General features: G+C 52.3%; 1 protein-coding gene across 5 annotated transcripts in view; it reads right to left on the reverse strand.

Moving 5' to 3' along the window:
• The window catches only part of NFIX (nuclear factor I X), a 96,487-nt gene that overhangs the window by 60,049 nt on the left and 13,140 nt on the right, over positions 1-23,298 (reverse strand). For 3 of the 5 annotated variants that reach the window (XM_029216304.1, XM_029216303.1, XM_029216306.1), the window contains exon 2: positions 8,069-8,600. In XM_029216304.1, coding sequence (XP_029072137.1) covers positions 8,069-8,600 — 532 coding nt within the window. Of the gene's footprint in view, positions 1-8,068; positions 8,601-8,949; positions 9,684-23,298 lie in introns of those variants that run through there. The other 2 variants (XM_029216305.1, XM_029216307.1) reach the window with 2 other exon arrangements.

Here is a 23,298-nt window from a genome sequence, read left to right on the forward strand (position 1 = left end):
GAACTATATGGGAAAAAAAATCTAAAAAAGAGTGGACATATGTCTATGCAGAGCTGATTCACTTTGCTGTACACCTGAAACTAACACAACATTGTAAATCAACTATAATCCAATAAAAATGAAAAAAATAAAAAATAATGTCCCTGACCCTGGGGCAGTGGCATGCCGTGTCATCATTAAGACATCAAAAGTGAGGAGGAGAGCCGGAACACCCCCACCACCAACAGGCCACGGTGGCTGGTGGGGGGACAAGTCACTTGGGAGACAGGCCCACAAAGGGCAACCCCAAAATATTTTTTTAAATCCCCAAAGGGCCAGAAAATCAAATATTAGATACCCATACAGACAAAGTAAGGAACCCAGGTACCCAGGGCGGTAAGGCCCAGTCCAGCCAAACCCCCCTGCTGCAGCCCCTCCACCTGCTGGGACCCTTTTCTAATGCCAACACCTCTTCTGCTCAAACATGCTTAAAATGGCGACGGCGGCCTGCAGGGCCAGGCGTTTGTCGTACTGTTTGCCACGGTGCCCTCAGTGCCAAGAAAAACCTATCATGAGAAATGCCATCAGCTATATTTATCTATCTCTCAGCCCCCCCAGCCTCCTCCTTCCGTCTGCCAACCAGGCCCTGCGGAGCCCCCCTCACCCAGTGGGCACACTTCCCTGTTGCTGACGCCCGTGACCACCTGCCCAAGCCTCGCTTTCCGGCGCTCTCTTCCCCAGCCCCTGCAGTCAGACCTCCACACAGGCGCAACGACCAACAGGCTGCACCCCTTCTTACTGGTATATCAGGGCGTGCCCACGTGTGCTTAAAGTTTGCACCCACACAGGCGTTGGTCGCCGTGTCTCTAGTCCCAAACCACAGGCACCGGTGGTCCTCCATCTCCTTTCAGCCTCAGCTCCCTGCTCCTCAGGCAGGACCGGCCTGCCCTCAAAGTCCTCCGTGAGCCATGGGCTGGGTCCTCTGGGAGCGGTACCTATGCTGCAGCCTCTCACAAGCCGGACATCCCGGGGAGACAAGAGGCGCGGGGTGAGAGAGCAAGCCCTGGGAGGACAGGGTCTCCTCCCGGGCCTGTGTACCACTGCCGGCAGGACGCCCGGCTGCGGGGTAGACCTCTCACCCTTCCACTTCCCTGACTGAGAGTGGGGAGCCACAGCCTGTATTTCAAGGTGCTAAGAATTTCCAAGGAGTGTGCATGTTAAAAGGACCCCCACCCCCTTCCCCTCCGACCAAGAGGGAAACGGCAGGATCTGGGATGATAAAGGGAAAACGGCAAAGTCAAGGCTCAGGACTGCTCAAATCCTACAGCTGTGACCAGGCCGTTGCTAGGGATGTGGCTAACAGGACAATGTCCTTTGGTGTCAGGCACTTCAGACCTTTCTCTACACAAGCAGCAGGGCTCCAACCTGACCCTTCTTACCCTCAGGCCTAGCACAGAACATCTGAAGGTGAATCAATGACTGTATCCTAATCCCCCAAACCCCCTCCTCTTGCTTCAGGAGGCAGTGCCCACACCCCATCCCAGCCTTCTCCCCAGAAGGCTACCTCCCGCCTCTGAGCCCCTAACTCAGAAAAGAGTTCCAGGGAGCCAACTCCTCTGAGAATGAAGCAACCCAAATAAAAATTTTAAAACCCAGAAGCTCTTTCTCTCCTGCCCCCTCCCCCTCTGCTGGCAAATGAAAACAAACAAGAAATCAAAGAGGCCTTTTGTGCGAGCACTGCGCTGACACTGCTGGGGCCTTTGAAAGGACTTCTGAATCGGACACTGAAGGATAAAATAACTGAAGCGTGGCAGCTCCTGAGACAGGGGGGTGGGGTGGGGGTGGGACCGACGGGGCAAAGAGAAAAAGGGGTGGGGAGGGAGACACCTTCTTCCCAGGGCAGAAAGGGAGATGTTTAGCTGTACCCTCTCTGCCCAGCTGCTGCAGGACACAAGAACGGAGAGAGACCATGGCACAGCCTTCTACCCCTCTGGCCTACCTTTCCTCAGCACCCTGGGTCCCTGCAGCTCTAGAAGGTGGCTGAGATGGGCCCTGCCTCCTTCTTCACAGCCCACCTGGAGCTGCGCCTGACGAAGCTCTGCTGGGTCTTCCCTCGCCTCCTGCATGGATCACTGTTCGTTCACATCTATAGGACGGTGTCTTCTAGAACTTATCAGGAGGCCTTCACCCAAACCCTGCAGGCCACATGTAGGAGTCTCTGATTCTTAGAAGGGCCTTGCTCCCAGTAGGTTCACCAAATGCGTACGTATTTCATGAATAAAGGAAATTCAACCATCCTCTGGCAGTGCCAAAAAGTAAACTGAATCCTCAGGAAGTCCTTCTGTACATCTGGACCCCAGCTCTCCTGCTACAGAGTGGCCCTGTTTCCTCTGGGTGGGCAGTGGAGCACAGCTGGTCACCATGCTTGGGCTCCTAGGTCCCCTCCAGCTTATTCATGGGCCGAACTCTGCCAGCTCAAAGCTCAGACAAAGGTAATTCTTTTTTTCCTTGAGCTACAGCTTCCAACTCAACCATGAGAGTGAGCACTCCACCAAGGTGCCCTGCACATCACAGCCAGTGCGGACCCCTGACTGGCTGGACAGACACGCTACAGACAAAGGGGATGAGAGCAGCCCAAGGAGTGGGTCTGAGTATTTCTGAGCTCCTCTTTTGGGTCATGCCCCCTCCAAAGCCAGCCTGAGCCGCATCACCCTTTTACACCACCCAGAACCAGGCACCCCACGTCACGTTAACAGAGCAAAAGTAGCCTGGACAGACCTCTCGGGTATGTGACCTGGGCAGTCACACAGACCCTGTGCTTGGTTTAATGATCCAACTGTTGTCTCGCTGTAATTCCTCATCATTTTGAACTAGGAACCCCTCATTTTCGTTTTGCACTGGGCCCTGAAAATTATGTAGCTGGAAGGCCCAGCAAATCGTGGAGCTACCATGGGATCGGATCAAACTTGGACTTTCCTTGTTTAATACAGAACGCTCCGGTTTAAGAGGGCCTCCAGAGGGTGATGACCAAAATGGCAAGTGCGCAAGGAGCCGTATCAAATGTGGGAGGCGTGAGAGCCTGGCAGCGTTTGGCCTGGAGAACGGACAGCTTCCTGGGAAGAGGGGTGGAAAGGAACCATGAGCCCTGTCTTCAGCACTTGAAACGCTGCTATGTTACAGAAAAATTAACTCTCACTTAGTTCATCCCTTAAGGGAGAAATAGTACCAACAGGTAAAGGTGACCGGGAGACATCCTTGGGCTCACGGAATCATAACAATTGGAATTGCAGCAGCTGCCGTCCACTGCTTCTCTGCTGTGTGCCAGTATCTTCACGTATTAGCTGGTTTAATCCCTTTAACCAACTTCTGAATTAGTTGAACAGAAGACTCTTACCATGACCAAAGCTGACCCTCGAACAACAGTGATGACATCTCTTCTGGGTTGCTCTGAAAGGCATCTAACCCTACATTGGTATATCTTGCTAATTTTAGGAATCTGGTAACTAGGCCCTGCAGTCTTCAACAGCCCTGGCACCAGATGGCGCTGCCTCAAAAACGCAGACCCGTGGCATTTCTGGGCCTAGAAAAAAGAGGCACGGGTGAAGTGGTACAGGGGCCTCAGGAGGAGTTAGGCCTCCGGAGACGGTGGCTGGTATGCCTGTGGCCACCCCCATGCACTCACCCAGAGCCACCAGATGGGCCAGGCATCCAGCAAAGGCTTGGGGGACCTCACTGGCATCAGCCACATCCTGGCAGGACTGACGTGGTGAAGCAATGCCTTCCACTGCTGAGGAAGGACGCAGACGTGGAGCCCTCCCTTGGACCAGAAAACCAGTGCTCACCGCAAAGCCCCAAGTCCTGAAGCAGACAGCGAAAACCATGAAGCTCTTATATTGAGAAGGGCAGCCTTGCACTTGAAAAAGTTCACTTAGACAGATCCTGAGGTGCTAATCCATTTCCTGCGACAGGTGAAGGCCCAGCTATCCCCGGACCTGGAGGTGAGGAGGGAGGCGGAATCTCCTTTCAGAGCGGCACACTGAAGAACGCAGGGGAACACAGCCTGCAGAGTCCAAACAGGGAAACCCTACCGGATAAACCACCAGGTTCCTTCCACAACAACAACCCAGAAACTGCCAGGAAAGAAACCAAGATGAAAGAGGAGAAGGAGGACCACCTAGAGATTATAAGACTTCAAAGATGGAGCAACCCACTGCAACGCATGGACCCGAGTGGGATCCTGATCGAGACAAACAAAATTAGGAGATAATTAGGGAAATGTGAACACTGACCAGCTATCCGACCATACTAAAGAAATCGTTTTAGGTGTGACAGTGATATTGCGGTTACGTTTTTCAAGAGTCCTTATCTTTAGAGACATGTACAGAAATATTTACAAATGAAAAGCTATGATGCCTGGGTTTTCTCCTAAACAGCCCAGTGTAAAGCTGGGCAGCAGGGGGCTGTGGATGAATTGAGACTGGCCATAAGTCGGCCCTGGTGATGGGGGTTCCTTCTATGTGTAAATTTCTCTGGAATGAAAAAGCGGAGATAAAGAAAAGAATACCTGGACTTCATGGACCTCCACGGTGGGCCTGTTGGAGGGATCTGATGGGGAGAAGCTGACATTTCCATCCAGTAGAGCATTTTATTACTTTCAGATTGTTTTTCTTTCCTAGGACCGAGGCCTAGGTTAAGGAAGGTCTGAAGATGCCAGTTTACCTTTGGACCCCCGCAGAAGCACTGGAGATAGTCTAGTTGTGCTTCCAGACCAGTTCGGCCATCCTTCCTCACACAAGCATCCTTCCTCCTGGCCCCAGGCTCCCCTCTGTCTCCAGCCACTGCCCTGGGACACCCCCTTTGGATGGAAGGACATCGGCAGGAATGTACTACCTCCTCCCCATGGCAGTGCTCTCTGACCCTGCTCTGCCTCAACATCCCCTCCTAAATGGAAAAGACACATAGCGACATTCCTTCCCAGCAGGAAGGCCACCCTCATGAAGGGTGCAAAACACTCTGGGTGGCCTTTTAGGACCGCGTATTCTGGGAGTGGAGCTCCTGACGTCACACACACACACACACACACACACACACACACACACACGTCCTTTAGTCCCTCTCAACCATGCCACCTCCTAAAGCTTCATGTGGGACAAAAAAAAGCACCAAGGGCCATGGATGACAGATGACAATGGTGCCTGGAGGCGAAGCCATGCCCCCATGCTTACCATCATGTCAAGTTTGCTTGTCATCAAACCTGGCACCACCAGCTCAGCCCAGATCAGGTTCTTCAGCCCAGTTTGAAAGGAAGGAAAGCATTTCTTTTAGAATCCGACCTACCTCTTGTCTGAGCCCTTGCCAGCCCAGCCCCCAACCCCAGTTTATACTGGAAGGAAGGAACAAGTGGCACCCTACTGAGTATGTCTTTGCGTGGACATGGAGAAGGAACGTCGTGCTATTGGACTGACACTGTTTGGGGGCTCAGCCAGGAGAAGACATTTTCTAGCAAACTGGAGTGGCTTAGAGAGAAAGCCATGCCCACTCCATGCCATCTCGAGGCCACTTACCCAAGGGCCACTGGTAGCCCATGCCTCACCAACTCACCCCCACTCCTTCAGTAAGGCACCCCTGAATTAAAGCAATTTCAGCAACAAAAATCCTATCTTCACTGAAACTATCTGGAGTCCAGGGACTTGAATTATAGACAAATTATAAGAAAACATCCTCAGTTCTCCACTCAGCTTTTGTCAAGGAACTCGGCCTCAGCTGGGACAGAGGTGGCCATGGCTGCATGCAATGGGGCATGAATTTACTCATATTCCTGGGCAAATCATCTCATTATGGCTGGGGGGCAAGTGGGGGCGCCTCCCTTCTCCTGACACCTGCCTGGTCAGTCCAGGACCCAGGTGGCTGGTCAGGAAATGGTCTCCATCACACATACTTCATCCTACCTCAGCTCCACGCTGGCAGCAGTCAAAACTTTGGCCTAAAATAAGAGAAGCCAGGGAAACAGCTCAGCTACAGGGATCCAGCTACAGAGCAAGGTAGGAGGAAGCCGGCTCAAAAGGAAGATGAGTATTAATTTCATCTTAGAGGCCCTAGTGCCAAAATCGGAAGGTGCGGAATCCCCTCTCGGAGGAGCTATCTGACAGACACAAGCTCAAGGGTCCAAGTCTGCCCCAAGCCACTTCCAATACCACCAGGCACACACCCTCCCCACTCTGATTTGCCGAGTAGACAGAGAATCAGGGAACAACTTTTAATTTTTTCTTTGGTCTCTTTTCCAGAAAGAAAAAGGATGAACGAGGAAGAGGACCGGCAGTTGGTCATTCTTCGTGAGCGGGCCATGACAGTCACACAGGGCCAGGTACAGGCCTAGAAAGATCCATGGAGGGAGGGACAACAGGAGTTGGGGGGGTATCCACTGCCTCCAACCAACTACCAAAGCCACCTCTCAGAATGAGAGAATGAGCTAGAAGAGAGGCCTCAAATACCACCTTTTCCTCCCCAGAGTTCTCCAGCACATAAACTCTCAGTGCTAATCCCAGTCGAGGTTCCCACTGCTGATGCAATGCTGAAAGTGCCCCAAAATTTCCTTTCTGGATTAAGTCATACCTCTCCTCCCAACATCCCAAACAGGCAAGGGGGTAACCACAGCAGAAAAGTGAGTTGCTTTTCTTTTTTGTGAATGAACAGGAAGGAAGATACACACACACACACACACACACACACACACACATATTTGCGGGAAAGAACATTCACTAGAGTTGAAGTTAAGCCACATTCTCTTACATTCGCATGAAGAGAGAAAGAAAGGGGGAAAAAAGGGGGGGAAATACTGGAATGGTGGAAAGGAAAAAAAAAAACACACAGAGAGAGAAAGGTTTGGTAGCCCTCTCATTACAAGTTGGTTGGGCATAATGTAAACACACTTCTGCCTTGCTTAATCACAGAGTGCCGCCCGTTTAGGTTTCAAAGGCGGCAGTAAATTGGGCGTAGCTGAGTGGAGGCTAAAAATTAACCAGCCATCTCTGTTTCAATTTGTAAGAAAACAAAAGCGGAAAGAAATTATAAAAAGGGAAAGGGTAGGGGGAAAAAAAAAAAAGGAACAGAGGAGGAGAACTGAACCACACAACCCAAAATGCAGGGTGAAATTGGAAAAGCAAAGAGGAGAGCTGGAACTACTTGGAACACAAAAGGAAAAGGAGATTTTACAGAGTTTTGATTGCTTGTTTGTTTCTTTAAGACCTTCCACAGCAATGCCCACTCCCTGGCATGCCTATGCTGGGGAGAGTCTCTCTGCCCCCCAGCAGAGGTATGGGGGCTGCGGGCATCCATCCGGGGGTCTCGCCACTTCAGCTGAAAAGCAAAGGGGAAGGGACAGTGAAGGGCAAGAGCGCCAGGAATCTCGTGCTCATTTTCACTCTCTGTGAAATTGAATGACTTTTCTCCTCTCCGTCAGCCAAATCCCAGGCGAAACAGCTCCCGCCTGGGCATCTGGGCCTCAGAAGCTGCCCGCCTCTGCCTTCTTTCCTCTTTTCTATTCATTCTGTCTCATATCCGGGGGTTTTACACGCCCCTCTCTCCACCGAACTGCTGCCCACCCTGCTTGTGCCAAATCTGGCGTTTCCCCAGGACTTGAGGGGACGCTGCAGGAAAACCAGTACCTGCCCCCCAATACTTCTTCTGACTCATTTTAAATCAGAGCAAGGAGGGATTTTTTTTTTTTTTTTTTTTTTTTGGTGGTAGTGGTGTTCATCACAAACTCTCACCATCCTGGATAATTCTGGGGCATCCTGGCCCCAGTCCTAGGACCTGCAGCGTCTTTTGGGTAAGATGAGTCCTCCAAAGACGGAGGGGCACGACAATCAGTAACACACGGCAAATGAGCAAAGGAGGAAGAATGGAGAGAGTGGAGGGAAACAGAAGGGAAAAGGGAACATCAAACGTGCTTCAGGCCTCAGCAGGACGGACGCACCAGTTAGGCCCATCGCGTCTATGCATGTATCGTTTGGAAAGAAGAATCAACAGAACAAATGCCAGCCAGTAAAATAAAATGGGGTGGGCAAAAGGGGGATTGAGAGCAACCTACCCGGAGTGTGGACAAAGTAAGCCAGATAAAGATCCAGTTCTTTGATTGTGACTCCAATGTGATGTGGCTGCACGCACAGGCCGGGGTTCGAGCACTGGGGCGACTTGTAGAGCCGCTCCCCGTCAGTACTTTCCAGGGGGATCCCCTTAAACAAAATCACCATGACCAGGTCCAGCCGCCACACCTTGTCGGCCTGGCGAAGGCAGTCAATCCGCCGGATCTTGCCCTTCTGGTCGGGGTTGGAGAGCACACAGCAGGGGGGCTTCTTGCCCGTGATGGTCAGCACAAAGTCCTCTCGGAACTCGGGCCGGATGTCTTTGCGCAGCTTGGCCAGCAGCCGGGATGCCCACTTCTGCTTGATCTCGGGCTTCTCGCCCAGCAGCTCGTCCTTCACCGCCCGCTCCTCGTCCTTCGACATCCGCTTCTCGTGCTTCTTGAAGTACTTGCGCTTCCGCGCCTGCAGGTTGAACCAGGTGTAGGAGAAGGCGCGGACGTGAGGCAGCAGCGCCTCGATGAACGGGTGGAACTCATCCTGCAGGCGGCAAGCCGGGAGCATGCGGGGCGAGGGAAGACAGGAGGAGGGGAAGACGGGGTGAGGGGGAAAGAGAAAAGGAGAAAAGAAGCGTTAGAAGGGGGGCACAAGAAAAATCGCCTTCTCCTCCTCCGCCCCCCGCACAACAATTTTCTCTTGCGATTGTTCTAGGAAAGTGTGGTCTGGAGCTGCCACCAGCCTAGCCAGCCGCTTGCTCCCATCTCAGCCTCAGCAGCCAGACAGAGACACCCAGAGCCTGAGCACACACCTATTCTCTCTCTCTCTCTCTCTCTCTCTCTCTCTCTCACTCACACACACGCGCGCACAGACAACGTTGCCGTCCACACACACACGCTGCTGGTATCCCCGCCAGGCTCTGTCGCGCCCATGACATCTCCATGTTCTATCGCAGCCTCGAACTCGTCTCAGCTCGCCCCAGCACAGTGTCCAGTCTGCACAAATGCCCGTGGACGCACACGCAGGGCATGCAGGGGCCACCTCACGCCCGGACACCGGTAGGTTTTTGGCCACCCCCAAGAAGAGAGAATATGACATCCACGAGCCAGCGAGCGAGGAAACGGCTTTGGCTTCCCCCTCCCCAGGCTGTTTTCATTCTCTTTTCTCCTGCTCCGATTGGAACATCCACCCCAGCATTTTAAAAATCAGATCTAAACCCTAAATATGTGATTTCAGCTTTGTTATCAACACCAGTACTAATGTTAATCTCAGTAATAAGGAAAAAAACGCTCCTTGTTAACACAAATAAGGTGGTGGTATCAATCAACCACATTAGGGTTAAAAGCTACATGGGGCATCCTGCGCCCCATCCCCACTGACCCCTTCACCCTCCTTCCCACTCAGTCAGGTGACAGAGGGCCGGGCTCTCGGTTTTTGGTTTTTTTTCTTTCTTCTTCTTTTTTTTTTTTTTTTGCTTGTTTGCTTGTTTGAAGTTTAAATAATAATTGATTTCTGTTTACAAAAATAAAACTGGAAAAAATTAAATAATTACCATTGATCTGAAGCACCCGGCAAAGCCCAACGCCCGATTCTGAGCTTCTGGACTCAACAGAGTTGTGAGTTGGGGGCGGGTGGGGGGAGGGGGGAGGGGGAGGAGCAGGGGAGGAAGGTAAATGTTTTAAAGGGGGTTATTATTGGTGTTCTGGGGAATAGGGGCCGGGCTTGGGTGGATTCTCAAACCCTTCCCCCTCCTCCCCCCCACCCATGCTCCACTGCACAGAAGGGGGAAATTAATATTTTTTTTAAAGGAGCAAAAAGAAAGAAAGGTCAGGGATAGCAAGCAGAGAGAGGGAGCGAGTTGGTTACCACACACGCCAGGTAAACAAAAGCCAACAAAAAAAATTTTTTTCAGTTTCACCCCCTGTGCATCACCTTCCAGTTAAAAATAAATAAATAAATAAAATAAAAATATGCAAAATTTAAAAGTCAAAACCTACCTCCCACCCGCCCCCCCAACACACAACACGCCCTACCCCACCCCTGTGCAAAACAAAAACAAAAACAAAAACCAGGAGGGGGAAAAGCGGCAGCTGAAGAAAAAGGCTTTCGGCTTTGGCAGCGGCACAGGGGTATAAACTTCGAGCTGCCTCCCTCCGCCTCTGAGCCTGATCGCAGGCAAAGGGGGAGCTCGCAGATTCCCGGGGAAGAGGACGAGTTCGGACCGGCTGCAGATCGTCGCTGGCAGAAGCGTGCAAAAGAGGGAGGGAGCAAGGGAGGGAGGGAGGGAAGGAGAGAGAGAGAGAGAGAGGGAGAGAGAGAGAGAGGACGTGGATGGGATGGGGCTGTGTGTGTGTGTTGTGTGTGTGTGTTTGTGTGTGTATGTATGTGCGCTGGTTGGGTTTTGGATTTTTTTTTTTTTTTTTGCTTCTTTTCTCTCTCTCAAACTCCCTCTCTCTCTCCCCTTTCATGCTCAATCCCCATCCATTTGCTTGTGCCAAAGCCAGTAAAAAAAAAGGGGGGGGGGAGGAAGGGGGGAGGGAGAGAGAGAAGGATCCACCTATTTGGCAATGAGACATCCTCGAGCAGCCAATGGCTGCGTCCAAGGGGAGGAGGGAACCGGGCAAGCCGAGAGGGTGGGGAGAGCCCCCGGCAGTTGGAGACCAAAAACAATTTGCCCAATCGACAAGTTCACGTCTAATGAACAAGCAAAGTCCAGCAGTTATGAATTTTTCATTCCAGGCTCCCACTCGGGTCCATTTGGCAGCGGCCACCCAGCAAATCTGAAGGGGGTGAGGGGGACTGGGGCTGAGGAAGACACAGAATTTTTTTTTTTTTAAGCCAGAAAAATAAATAAATAAAGGCCTGACTCCGGGCAGGCTGTCGGGCGGGAGGGAGCCCCAGAAGGCCTTGGGGAAAGCAGCTGCGCCTTCTTCTCTGTGTTTTGGTTTCAGTCTCTTTCTCTAAGGCCCGCACACTCTTTTTCTGGTTCTATTTCTTTTTTTGTTTATGGGACGCACAGGGGCGAGTGGAAGTTTTCCTCCCTGGCCATACACACAAGCCTGCCTGCCGTGCTATGAATAGAAAGAGAAGAAGAAAGAGAGCTCGGAAAGTGTCGATGCCAGCAGCACTTCCAGGGCAGGGACCTGGCGCTCAGGGTGTAGCCACCCTTTCCCCCGGTCTGGCTGCTGCTCACAGGAGCACTCCCAGACAGACGAAGGAGGCAGGCCCCCCCCAGCACCTCACAGCCTCCCTCTCCCCAGCCCCCAGCGAGCTCAGTGCCTCCCTCGGCGGCGGCCCACACCCAGCCACGCACGCTCCATTAGCAGTGAAGAGGGATGCCAACGCAATGCAGCTCTGCTCGAGAAACTGCAACAGTTTATTAAAATAGCCTCCTGTCACAGCACTCCACTGACAAGCACTACACGCAGCCACAAACACAACAGCCAACCCCGGGAGGAAGTGACAAAGGCACGGAGACGGACACTACTTCCAAACACAGGGTCCTGCCTGTGCACGACCGCCGCCACCGCCACCACCACCACCACCTCCTCCTGAACTCTTGATTCTTTGCTTTCTCCAGCTCTGCCCTCTCCACTTGGTCTGTGTTTAGTGTTTCTTGGTTGGAGGAGAGGGAACACTCACCTACCTGTGCCCCGTTCAATTCAGACTAAAGGGCCCAAACCATATGGAGGAAGGTGCAAGAGCGTGAAATAAGAACCCTAAAGGAAAGGAAGAGAGCTAATAAAGGAAACAAGAAAGCAGGAAAGAGCTCTATCAGGAAACGTGAGACAACCTTGGGGAAACCGAGTCACCAGGAAGAGCTCCCCAGGGGAACCCCTGCTCTGGACCTTCCACCCAGACAGGAAAGGTGAACATGGGGGGAGAGAAGCCAGGAGTGTGGAAGCCTCCACCGGGTCCTCTCCGGTAGGGGCCCTTGAGCAGCCATGCTTTAGGCCTTTGAGAAGCAGTAAGGAGGGGACAGTTATTAAAGAAATGGAAGAGCAGAGGAGGACATGAACACAGACAGGGAGAGACTGATCCTACTCAGAACCCAGTCCCTACAGCTGCCCTCTCCCCAGGTGAGGCTCAGCCCTCAGCTGGCAACAGAAAGGTCACTGCTCACTCTCGCCCCTTTCTTCCCCATCTGAAACCCTGTGCTCGGTGGCCTTTACGCTCAGCGGAAAGGTTCGAGGAAGAGGGCCCGGGGTGTGCCCAAACAAAACATGCAGCCCTGGGCTGGCGCTGGACCCAGACAACAGGAACAGTGCCTCTCAGCACCTGGGACCCCAGTCCAGGCCCTGACTGGCCTGACTGGCCGAGAGAAACAGTTAGAGGCGAGAGAGCAAGAGGCAGGTGTCACTGCCAGACAGGCCTCTTAGGGTGGTGTTCAATAATTAACATCACGTTAATAACCAGCTTGGGTCCAATTAGTCAAGGGTATTAGCTGAGTAACATAAGGTACCAAACCCTGTCTCTCTCCACCTTGAGAGAAGCAATGTTACTTTCTAAAGATGAGACGAAACAAGCAAAAAAATATAATAAAGATGAGATGGTAGAAACTAGAAGTGAGTTTATATTTGGCATGGGGGCGTGTTTTTCTGGTATTTTGATTCATACTAAATATTAGACACCAAACAGAAAACAGCCAGCGTGAGCCTCCTAGAGAATTCTAACATGTTCCATCTCACAGACCACCATGCCGGGTGCTAAACATGGGTCGATTCTGAATCCGGTGGTGCAACTGGGTAGGTGGCAAGGGAGATGGTGGATGCAAGGATCCACTTGTAAGTTAGGGAAACAGGACAAGATCCATGATTCACTCCTGGATGAAGGGAGAGTTCAAAGGTCGATGGAGTGGTGGAGAGACTGCACATAAAAGTGGCCCAGGAGGACCAATGGAGTGTCTCCATGGAGCTGCAGGGACCCACTGCACCCCCTCAATTCTCCCTTAACAGGAAGAGCAACAGGCACTTCCCAGGGGAGGAACAGGGAAGGAGAACAATCATCAATTGTCCTTCACCTGCCAGTGGCCTGTAACCTTGAAGGTGGGCTGAGAGGATTCCCAGGCAGCACTCTCCCCTCACCCTGCTCCCACAGAGGCATCTGGCTCTCCGCGGGAAGGCCTTCCTGGGTGAGCAGCCAGGGTATTTCTAATGACTGGGTGTCTCTCCCTCCTGTGGGGCACACAGAGAAGAATCGCTCAGGTTCCAATAGAAACACTTGGCGAACCCGACCCCTACAGCCCCCTCCTCCTGAATGCCACTGATGGCGGCTTTCGGTCCTGGACACGCCCCTCAGAAACCCCAGACAAAAGGGGACTGTCCCCCTTTTGTTAAGAGAGTAGAGGCTCCTGTTGGAAGATTACCTGTCCCAGTCTCGGTCTTGGCTAGGAACTCAGATACTCTGCACCCTGCACCCCGATCAGAGCCAAGGCAAAAAAAAAAAACCTCTGAGGATTCAAGGCTTCTCCAGGGCTGAGCCACCTGAAAATGTAAGGGCTCAGGGGATGGAGGGAGCAAGGGGACAGGCAAGCCTTGGAGGAGAAGGAGAGGGGAGGGGAGAAAGGGAATGAGAGAAAAAAAGGAGGGGTAAGGAAGCCAGTGATGCTGGTGACAGTAGCGAGCAAAAAAGAAAATTAAAGACAACAAAGAGGAAAAATTAAGGAAAAGCAGGGAAAAGGTATTTTCCCTCATTTAACAGAAAAATCCCAGAAGCCAGAGATTCGACTTTTAAAATTCACATGGGCTTGTAGTTTGTGGAGAGGAATTTTTCTGCCTTTGTGAGAGAAAGACCTCTCTCATTACTGTCATGTATATAGAATTTGATTTTTTTTTTAAACAACAACAGTTTTCACTGAAACATTTCTGAAATACCCATGCTGGTTTCAGCCATCACTAGGAAAAATGTGCCTCCAAAAGAAAAAGAATGAGCAGGCCGTAGGAAGAGGAGGAATAGGGGGAGGGGGAAAGAAAGAGAGAAGGAAGCCCAATCCTGAGAGAGCAAGACAAGCTGGGCCCAAAACTGCAAAGAGAGAGAAGGACAGAGATGGAGGGAAAGAAGACGCAGCTGAAAAGGGAAAATGAGCAAGGAGAAAAGATAAGGACTCTAGGACAGGGGGAAGAAGAAGAAGAATGAGAAAGAGAAGCAGAAGGGGAAGAAAAGAAAAGAAAAACTAGCTAAAGTGACTGCTTCTAGCTTGAGAAAGTTAAATGTGTCGTTTTCCAAAAATCCACAAAAGAAATGAGGCCTTCTGGATTATTTAAGGGAAAACAGGGAAATGTGTACAGAATCTCACTCATATACACAGTATTCAAAAATATTCAAGGAAACAAAATAATTTTCCCAGCCTGAGACGGGTTTTGCAACTGGCCTATACCTGCCAATAGTAAAACATCTAGAAGCACAAGAAGTTATATCTTTAAAAACAGGGCCACTATTTGGAGGTCACTTTATCTTTAAAAAAAAAAAAATCCTATTTGTCCACATCCTGCTTGCTTTAAGGCTCAGATTTATTCTTTCAGACCCTGGACACATGCTAGTTTTATATATGTCCGTGTTAATTTGGATAACTGTACACAGTGCAAATAACTGACAAAAACCTACATAGGAATTACCAGATATATCAGGATCCATTTTACTACTGCATATCTGCAGCCTGGGTGAAAAAAGATGCAGGAAATTTTAAAAGGCCACAAATAGAGCCCTGATTAGCCTGTCCAACTCCCGGGATTTTATAATTCAGCGTTGGCCTGAACCGAAAAGAAGCCAACTTCGTACCCCTGAGATCTTCCATCTTGTCCCACAGAAGAAGGGATACAAGAAAGCAGTGGCCCGACTCCCGGACAGAAATGGAAAGAGAACCCGTAGGCAGCAAAAGGAAGGGGCCGGCTGCTTATCTGAGAGGTGGGTGGGGCCTCCCCTCTCTGGGGGGGGGGGGGGGGCAGGCAGGAAGGGGCTCTGCAGCCACAGTAAAATCATCCAAGAGTCTGGAACCGCCAAGCATGGAAACCAGAATATGCACATTGCGAGGAGGCTCGGAGAATTTGGACAAAGCGGGTTTTTGGCTGACTTGGGCCTGTTTTTCTCTGCCCAGGAATGGCGGACTGGACGGGGGTTTTCTAGCATCCTCAGCTGGCTGAATGGATTTGCCCTGCACCCCTTGCTGGGTCTAGGATGAGGCCTGCCTCAGAACCAGGCTGCACACTCCTATAAACCAACACCCACCCCCTTCCCTTCCTTTTCTCCTCCTGACTACAAACCGGGAGCGGTGGCCTGGGATCGGGCCAACAGGCAGCCTCATTCTGGCTCCAAACACTACCCTGCTCCAGGCACATCTCCCCTCTCCCTCCTGGCACTGAATAAAATCGGGCAGGAATAGAGGTATTGGGGGAAGACGATCTATTCTCTCTAGTGCAACTGGAAATTGTTTACTTTCATCCTCTACAGAGTATGGGAAACAAAACCCTAGTCTTTAATTCACTATTTTGCTTGAAACTTTCTTGTGTCACCAAATCGAAGTAAAAGCCGGGAAAGTCAGAGCCCGGTCGTCCATTCAGGGAGCTCTGTGAGGATGGGACCCTCCGAAGGTCAGAACGAACCAACGCACAGGATAGATGACAGCCAAGGGCTTCAAGGGGCAAGGGCAGTGCGAAGCCTGAGCCTCACCCACCAGGTCGGTCTGGGAAGTGTCACTCCATGGTGGTCAAGGGTCCGGGAAGAAGGAAGAACCCCACAAGCCAACTTCACAACTTTCTCTAAAGAAAAACTGACAAAACGCATGGTAAGGGGAGACTAGCAGGTGAAGATGAGGTCTGTGCCCAGCGCATTGAGAAAATATCTGGAGGGCAAGAGAGGAGGCCAGAGCAAACAACAAAATGTTGAAAACTCTCGCCCAAGGCCCGGCTGCCAACTACTGACCCCAGAAAATGCTTGGGGATCCTCCAGGGAAGATGGTCCTCTCCCCTCTCCCCACCACTCGCCCTGCACTTTGGAGACAATTCCTGTGGCCTTCCCAAGTCCTTTTCATGAGCTCCAAGAGTTCCGTCAGGATGTTTTGACACCCCCTTGCTTTGCCAGGTCTATTCCCCCTGCCACAGGAGAGAAGGGCCAGGGCAAGAGGAGAGTTTCTCTGAGCTCCGGGTGCCCTCTGCCTGGTCTGCACTCCCCTAGACCCAGAGAGAACCTCTTTCTTGCAGTTGCTGTGGCAACAGGCAGTGCCCAGAGCCTGGGGCAGAGAGCCGGTGGCCAGGATGGGAAGAGCCCGAGGTTTTCACTGCTCGAGGGCTCAGGGGAGCTGGATGGGCCCTGTCCAAGCAAGCGGCTTCCCCCAAATGTACAGTTTTAGGAGTTGGAAGGAAGACATTTTTCAATCCCTCAAAATGCATTGTTCTCCCCAACTATTTTATTATCAGGATCATTGCCAAGGAAACCCGAGAATCCTTATTCCCCCGGTGTCTAGCCCCTTCGGAGGCTGGCACCAGGGTGCCCAGAGCTTAGGACCATGCCCACCCCTCGGCCACAATCCGTCCCTCACTGGCTCCCTTTCTTTCTTACCCTCTCTCCCCCTCTGTGTCCTCCAGCTCCAACACAAACTGTTTGCATGGGAAGTCTCCCTCTATGACCCGATTCAGCACACACAAGAGAAAACTGTGGGCGACAGACCCAACGTCCTAACGAACTTGAGTTAATTAATGCTAAGGAAGAAAAGAGGCGCCCTCGCTCTGTTGAATCACGGTTCACTAGCCCTTTCAGTTTGCTGTGGGTGGAGGAAAAAAAAAAAGAGGCTTTTTGGTTCAAATATTTTTGGGGGGCGAAGGGAAAACAAAAACACCGCAGAAGGGCCGTGGAGGGCGAAGCTGTCAGTACCTGCCCAAAGGAGCAGAGGCAAGAGCGGCCAAGCGTTCTCCCTCAAGCTTCTGGCCTGAATGGTGCTGGAAAGGCCAAGAAGGGGAAAGAAAAGGAAGGGGATTATCAACTGATTGCGGGCCTGTTCAAATAAATCGCTCCAAAAAATTATACTGTCAGACTGTAAGATACATACATATACATACACATTTTTTTTAAAAGCCCAAACCCAACAATTTGATTTCGTCAGAGCCGTGAAAATGTTTTAACAGTGCAGAAAACCGAAGTACGAATGGCACAAGTACAAAAAATTTAAGTGTGCAGAAAAAAAAGAAGAGGTGGTAATGGGGAGGGGGAGAACAGCTGCAATTTTGCTTTCCAGATGTTGAGAGCAAAATGTAATTGGCATGTAACTTCTTCCTTACCAATTTCTATCCTTTGGTCCTGAGATGTTAAAATCCTACAGCTAAACCTATGTCTGCAGGTGGTTTCCAGGCACTCCGCACATGTGGAGGAAGGAAGCCTCATGGGCCACATGCCTGAGAGGTTTTTTATCAGCCCACTAATTTTTACAAGCCCTCCCACCATTCCTTAGTGGAGAGGCCTGAGCAATGCAGGCTGGAGAACTTTCTTATTTAAATAATAATAATTATTATTATTATTTTGTAACCCTCGGCCTTTACTTTTGAGGCTGTGCCTTCCTTTTTAAAAAATAAACTTTTTAACTGAAGTGTGGCACACAGAAAGAAGGCACACAGTTCTAAGTCTTCCACTCGATACATTTTCACAAAGTGAACACACCTGTGTACCTCCACCCAGATTAAGAAATAGAACATTTTCAGCGCCGCTCAAGGGGCCTTGAGTTTTTCAACTACACAGTCCTCATAATTCATATGCCTTAGAAATAGCTCCTGCCCACACCAGCAGCCTCAAATTTGAGCACCTATGTATACACGCACGTTACAGAGCCAAGTGCACTACTCATTTGACCACAAAAATTCATAGTGAAAAGAAGCCGCTTGAATCCTCACTGCTGCAGACGGGTTTCTGCGCCTCTGTCTGTCTGTCCGTCTCTCTCTGTGCTTGCCCAACTCTGATCCCATCAACAGGGCAACCAACTACGCAGCGGGGTTAGTGGACAAGCAGGGCAAGTGTGGGAGACAAACTGGGCCCACCGAGCTGAAAGCTGACTGACGGGAGTAAGCAGGCAGGGACTGGGGGGGCCCTGATATTAGGTGGTCATGAGGGAAAAGTGGCTCTGCAGAGGCAGGGGTTCCTGAAGGGTGAATGAGCACGCAACAGGACAGGCTCCCCTCGTCCCTGTCCAAAAGAGCCTTGCAGGGAGAGGAAGGGAGTAGCAGTGGCAGAAGGGGGCCTAGAGAGTGAGGGGGTCCTGGGGTGGAGCTGCCGCGGGAAGGGAGGCCCAACTCTGCTGCATCTGCCTCCCTCTTTCCCTGGCTCCAGCCCCAGCTGGCTCCCCCCTCACTTTCACTCGCACTAAATTTACTTTAAAATTTTAAAATTAAATTTTAAAAAAAGCAGGAAAGAGAAAGCACTGAAGGCAAAATACCTCCCACAATATCTTTCCAAGGGGAGAAAAAAGTTTCTGCTTATGTAAAAAAAAAAAAAAAAAAAAAAAAAAAAGAATGCAAGGGATCGCTGGAAAGTCTAAGCACCGAATAACAAGGTAAATAAAACAGGAACCCATTTAATTAAAAACACCTGAAGCAAATAAATAACTCCCATTGCAATGCGAAGCCACTGCACAGCCACTGGTGCCTGGGGCACAAGCCCCTACCCTCAATTTCTTGCCCTCTTTCCCCTTTCTTTTCTCACAGGAGCTGCATCTTCCCCAAGCACCACCAAAGCCTCTTTTCCCTTCAAGCCCGTCCACCCCACACCTGGGGGAATGACCAGGACAGTGGCTCAGCCTCCCACCAGCCTGAAGCAAACCTCTGCAGCCCTGATGAAATGTTTCTTCTTCTGTTCCTACATCTCCCTAGGCTGTGCCCACCACTGGCCCTGGACCCTTCTCTCCTGCCCCAAATCTAGGCCCTGTGGGTAGTGGCACCATCCTGGGGCTGGATGCCAGCCCCAGCCCAAGTAGACAGCTCTCTCCCCTACCAAGGGCACGGGGCTGCCAAGGCAGGCTCTCGAGGACCGAATTTTCTCTTCCTATTGCATATGAGGCTGGGAAGAAAGAACTGTTTAGCTTAATTTAAAATATGACAAGGGATCTGAGCTCTCTGAGGCTTCGATCTTTAGAAATACTGGATTACTTGATCCTCTTTTTGGGGGGGTGGGGGGTGCAGGGTAGGCGGCGAGACTGTGCATCTGAGACCCCACACCCGCCAGCCACCGGGTTTGACTCTCCCACCAGCCGGCCGCCAGGGAAACGCGCCCTCGGCTGGCACGGGGGTACCAGAGCCCGGCTCCTTTCTTCCTTTCTTTCTTTTTTAAATCGCTCTAGCGAAAACCAGGCAGTGGGTCAGGGCCCAGAGGCAGGGGAGGGAAGAAGAGAGGGTTGTCTCTGAAAGAGGGGGGAAAAAAGGAAAGCGAGCCTCCAACTCCGGGAGAAGAACGGCCGCCGCGGCAAGTTTCCCGGCTTGTGCCAGTTTGGGGATTTGCGAATCAAACCGGAGCGGAGGGAAGGCGATTGAGAAATAAAGCCCGCATTAAAACTAACTAGCTTTGCCTAAAAGTGCGCTTTCCACCCTTAAATAAGACAATACCGAGGGGAGAGGAGAGACGAATTATTTCTCACTCTTTAATTATTCCAATGCTTAGAATTATTAAAAAAAAAACCGCACACATTAGCCAATGATATATTCTAACCCTCAACAAAGCTGGTATTTTTCTCTGATTACAGACTTTGCGGTGGCAAACCCGGGCTCCGACGACAGAGGCAGTGCAGAAGCGCGCTCCTAAATGAGACACAATTTTATTAAAATCATAATAATTCCTCGTATTTCTATAGCGCCTTTTCACGGGCAGAGATCCCAGGTGCCCCATGCCGGTTCTACCAGGGAACCGGCGACCAAAAGCTCAGTCGCCAAGCAGGCGAGGCTCGAGCTCCACGGACAGCCGACATGTATTTTTTCCTTTCTTTTTTTTAAAATGCCTGTTTCCATTAAACAGCCTCTGTCTCACGTTAAGGAAAAAAAAAGTACAAAAACTCCTTACAATTTTTAAAATAATTTTTTTAAAGAAGAGGGAAAAGATGACCCGAAAAATAAAGGGGGGAAAAGGGGAGCTAAGTGTGGTCTGGGAGCCTGAGGGGAGTGAGTGCGACTGGGATGGGGCGCCTCCCATCCCATCGAGGGTGCCGAGCGCCGTGTCAACCGCTGCCCCGGGTCACCTCCCCAGTCGCAGCTGGAGCGGGCTGAGTCATCCGCACGTGGGAAAGGAAAAGGACCTAACACCATCAAAGCGCCCTTAAGTAATTCGGGCGATGAGAAGTCGGGTTTATGACTGGCTTCGGAGGGGCAGATCGGGAGGCCCCTGAGTGCTTTCTCTGAACGCCCGGGGGCTGCTCGAGCTCCAGGGGTAGACTGCGGGGGACGCCTTCCGGACACTAGCTTCCCTCTCCAACAGGTTAAGTCGGATCCACTCGGCGCACACGTTCTTTTTCCTCTTTTCCATCCTCTCCCCCGGCCTGCCCAGAAGTGCTGCAAAATGGCTGGAAGCAATGGGTGGAGAGGCCTTAGCGCGCCCCAAATTCAAGAAGTCAGCGCCGAGGGAAGGCGGTGTCGATCAGAGGATATCTGAGGGGGAAATTTTTTATAAAGGTTCTTAGAAGCTGCGCAACTCCCGCGGCCTGAGGGCGGAAAAGAGGGAAAGGGAAAGCGCATTTTCTAACACTTAGTCACATTTCTTCCCTGTGCTCGCTGGAGGCCAAACGCCCCCAAACCCAGCCAACCCTTGAAACAAACAAAATGCTCCCCTGGTAAATTTCCCCGCCCTTATTCACACATTAAAAAAAGAGGCGACTTGGGGAGAAATGGGGAGGCTCTTCCGAGGCTAGGGGTCTGGAGGCCGAGACGCGTACGAGGGATTCTCTCCGTAAGGACGCCCGAAAGTTGCCCTCAAGATTCTGGGGCAGTTAAGCTCAAAAAGTCCCTCGAGCAGCCAAAGAACAGGAATCATTAACATCGCATTCTCCCCAAAGCCCTCTCGTTATCCCCTGTCGGGTATCAAGATGGCACAGGAGGAGGGACAATGAGGAAACGGCGGCCCGGAACCCCACGTCGCGCACCTGGTGAAGGGACCGAACCCGCCTCGAGGCCAAAACGCCGCCATTTGAGCCCCTTCTGGCGCAGGCCTCTGGTGCTGCAAATGGCGAATGTCCCAGAACGCGAACCAGGCCGGCCCTCGACGCCCGCACCGGGTTACTTTTTGCGGGGTCGCGGGGAGGGGTTGGGCCGCAACGGGGCTAGGGGGAGGCGCGCCTGCGCAGTGCGGGGTCCGAAAGGCCGCCACAGACCCCCTCGGGGTCTAGTTGGCATCATTCTGGTGCTTCTGGCTGCGAACGCAAACGGCCCTAGGCCTCGCCTGTCGCCGCTGCTCCTTCACACCCATTCCCGGTTTCCCCTCACCTGCCCGCGGGGGCAGTGGGGTCCTCACTCCTCATTCAACGCCTGGAGCCGTTCCGCCTGCCGAGCGACACAACCTTGTGCCACAGGCGCTTTCCACATCCGGGGCTTCAACGCACCACTTCCCGCCTTTTCGCCTCGGCGCACGCGCACGCCCGACTCTAAGCACTGGCCCTCAAACGCCCTCGGGTCCCGGCCGTCCGCACCTTGGACGGCTATGCTGTCCCCTTCTACCCTGTGGTGCGCGTTGCAAGTGACAACGACAGTCAGCACCCAAGTTCTGCGCGTGGAAAACACCCAGCCCTCCCCTTGCCTGAGCCCAGGGGAGGCCTCGCCACGACCCTCACCCACCTATGTTGCCCCCCAAGCCAAGCGTGAGCCAATTGCAGCGGGTCGGGGAAATGTCACGCACGAAAAGAATACCCGGGAGGTGACAATGAAAGGAGTCGCAGGAGGCGGGAGCCTGGCGAGGGGCATACGCTGGGGCTAGCACACGGGCACCGGGCACCCGCTGCACGGCTCTGCCGGAATTTCCACAAACACACGCGGACTGGGGGGCTTCAGGGCGACGTGGGGGACGGTCTGGATCCTCCCCTCGGGGCGCTCTGGAGAAGGCACGGAAGTTGCTCTTTCTTCGGCGGGCGGGGGCATCCGGAGCGCTTTGGTTGGGCAGTGGGGCCGTCTAGGGAGTCTTGGGACGCCCTCCCCCCACCTCCGTTCAGCGAGGCGCTTCTATTTTAAGACATCTCCCATCCCTCCAAAACCCACCCACACTCGCTCCTGAGGTCCACGGTGCTCACAGGGAACCCGCCTCCAAGCCCCGGGCGCACCTGAGGGAAAGTCCAGGAGGGCTGGTAGCGCGCGGCCTGAGCTGCCAAGCTGGACTCAGGGGGGCAAATGGAAGTTTCGCCCGAGAAGGGGGGGGGCATTAAATGGCCTCTTTGTGGAGAGGAATTGCAGGCCGTCACTCAGGATTAATTTAAGCAGCAACAGCAAACACACCAAAAAGCAATGTCTCGCCACCAGCACCCACCCCCGCGATTGTGTTTCGGGGAGGGCTTGGGGATTCGGTGATGTAGCTCGGCCTTTCGTGGGAAGGGGGTCCCTAGCCTTTAAGAACGAGGGGCGTCCACAGTGGGAAGGGGGGAGGCTGCTCCTGCCTCGCCCCACGTCCCTGCTTGGAGAAATGGGGTTTTTTGCAGGTTTGGGAAGAAGCCGAATAGGGATGGTAAAACCCAAGTATAAACGTGGAGCGGGAATGGGGGGAGGTTCTTACATATAAGAAATATATATAAAGGTACACATTTCCAATATAAATATAGCACATGCAGGGGCGCCACTGGGCAACAGTTCTGGGGCGTCTCACCTGCACCCCAGGGACATTTGGGGAGGCGGGTGTTCTAAGAGAGATGGGGGCGGTGGGAATTAGGCCTCCGATTCCCAGTCCCCTCCCCCAAAACCTGAATGCGGTTTTGCAGCCAGGTGCCCTGGGCGGCCTGGCAGGTGTGCAGCTCACGTGAAATACACGCGTGTGCAGACTGGGGAGGTGTGTGCCCGCGTGGGCCTGGAGCCACATGCGTGGGCACCGGCAGTTCCTGCAGGCTCACCTAAGCCCGGGACCCCCGTGGGGACGCAGGGCAGTACCAGCGCTCAGAACCTCGGTGAGGATGCAAGCAAGAGCGCATGGGTGTGTGTGTTGTGTGTGTGTGTGTATGTGTGTATGTGTGCGCGCGCACCCGCGCGCGCCGCGACCCCATCTGAGGTTGGGAAAGGGTATTATTTATGGGGGGGGTGTGCTCCCAGCA

Source organism: Monodon monoceros, unplaced genomic scaffold, assembly GCF_005190385.1.
Source record: "Monodon monoceros isolate NGI ecotype Baffin Bay Population unplaced genomic scaffold, NGI_Narwhal_1 Super_Scaffold_12, whole genome shotgun sequence".
In the NCBI taxonomy this organism is placed as follows: domain Eukaryota; kingdom Metazoa; phylum Chordata; class Mammalia; order Artiodactyla; family Monodontidae; genus Monodon; species Monodon monoceros.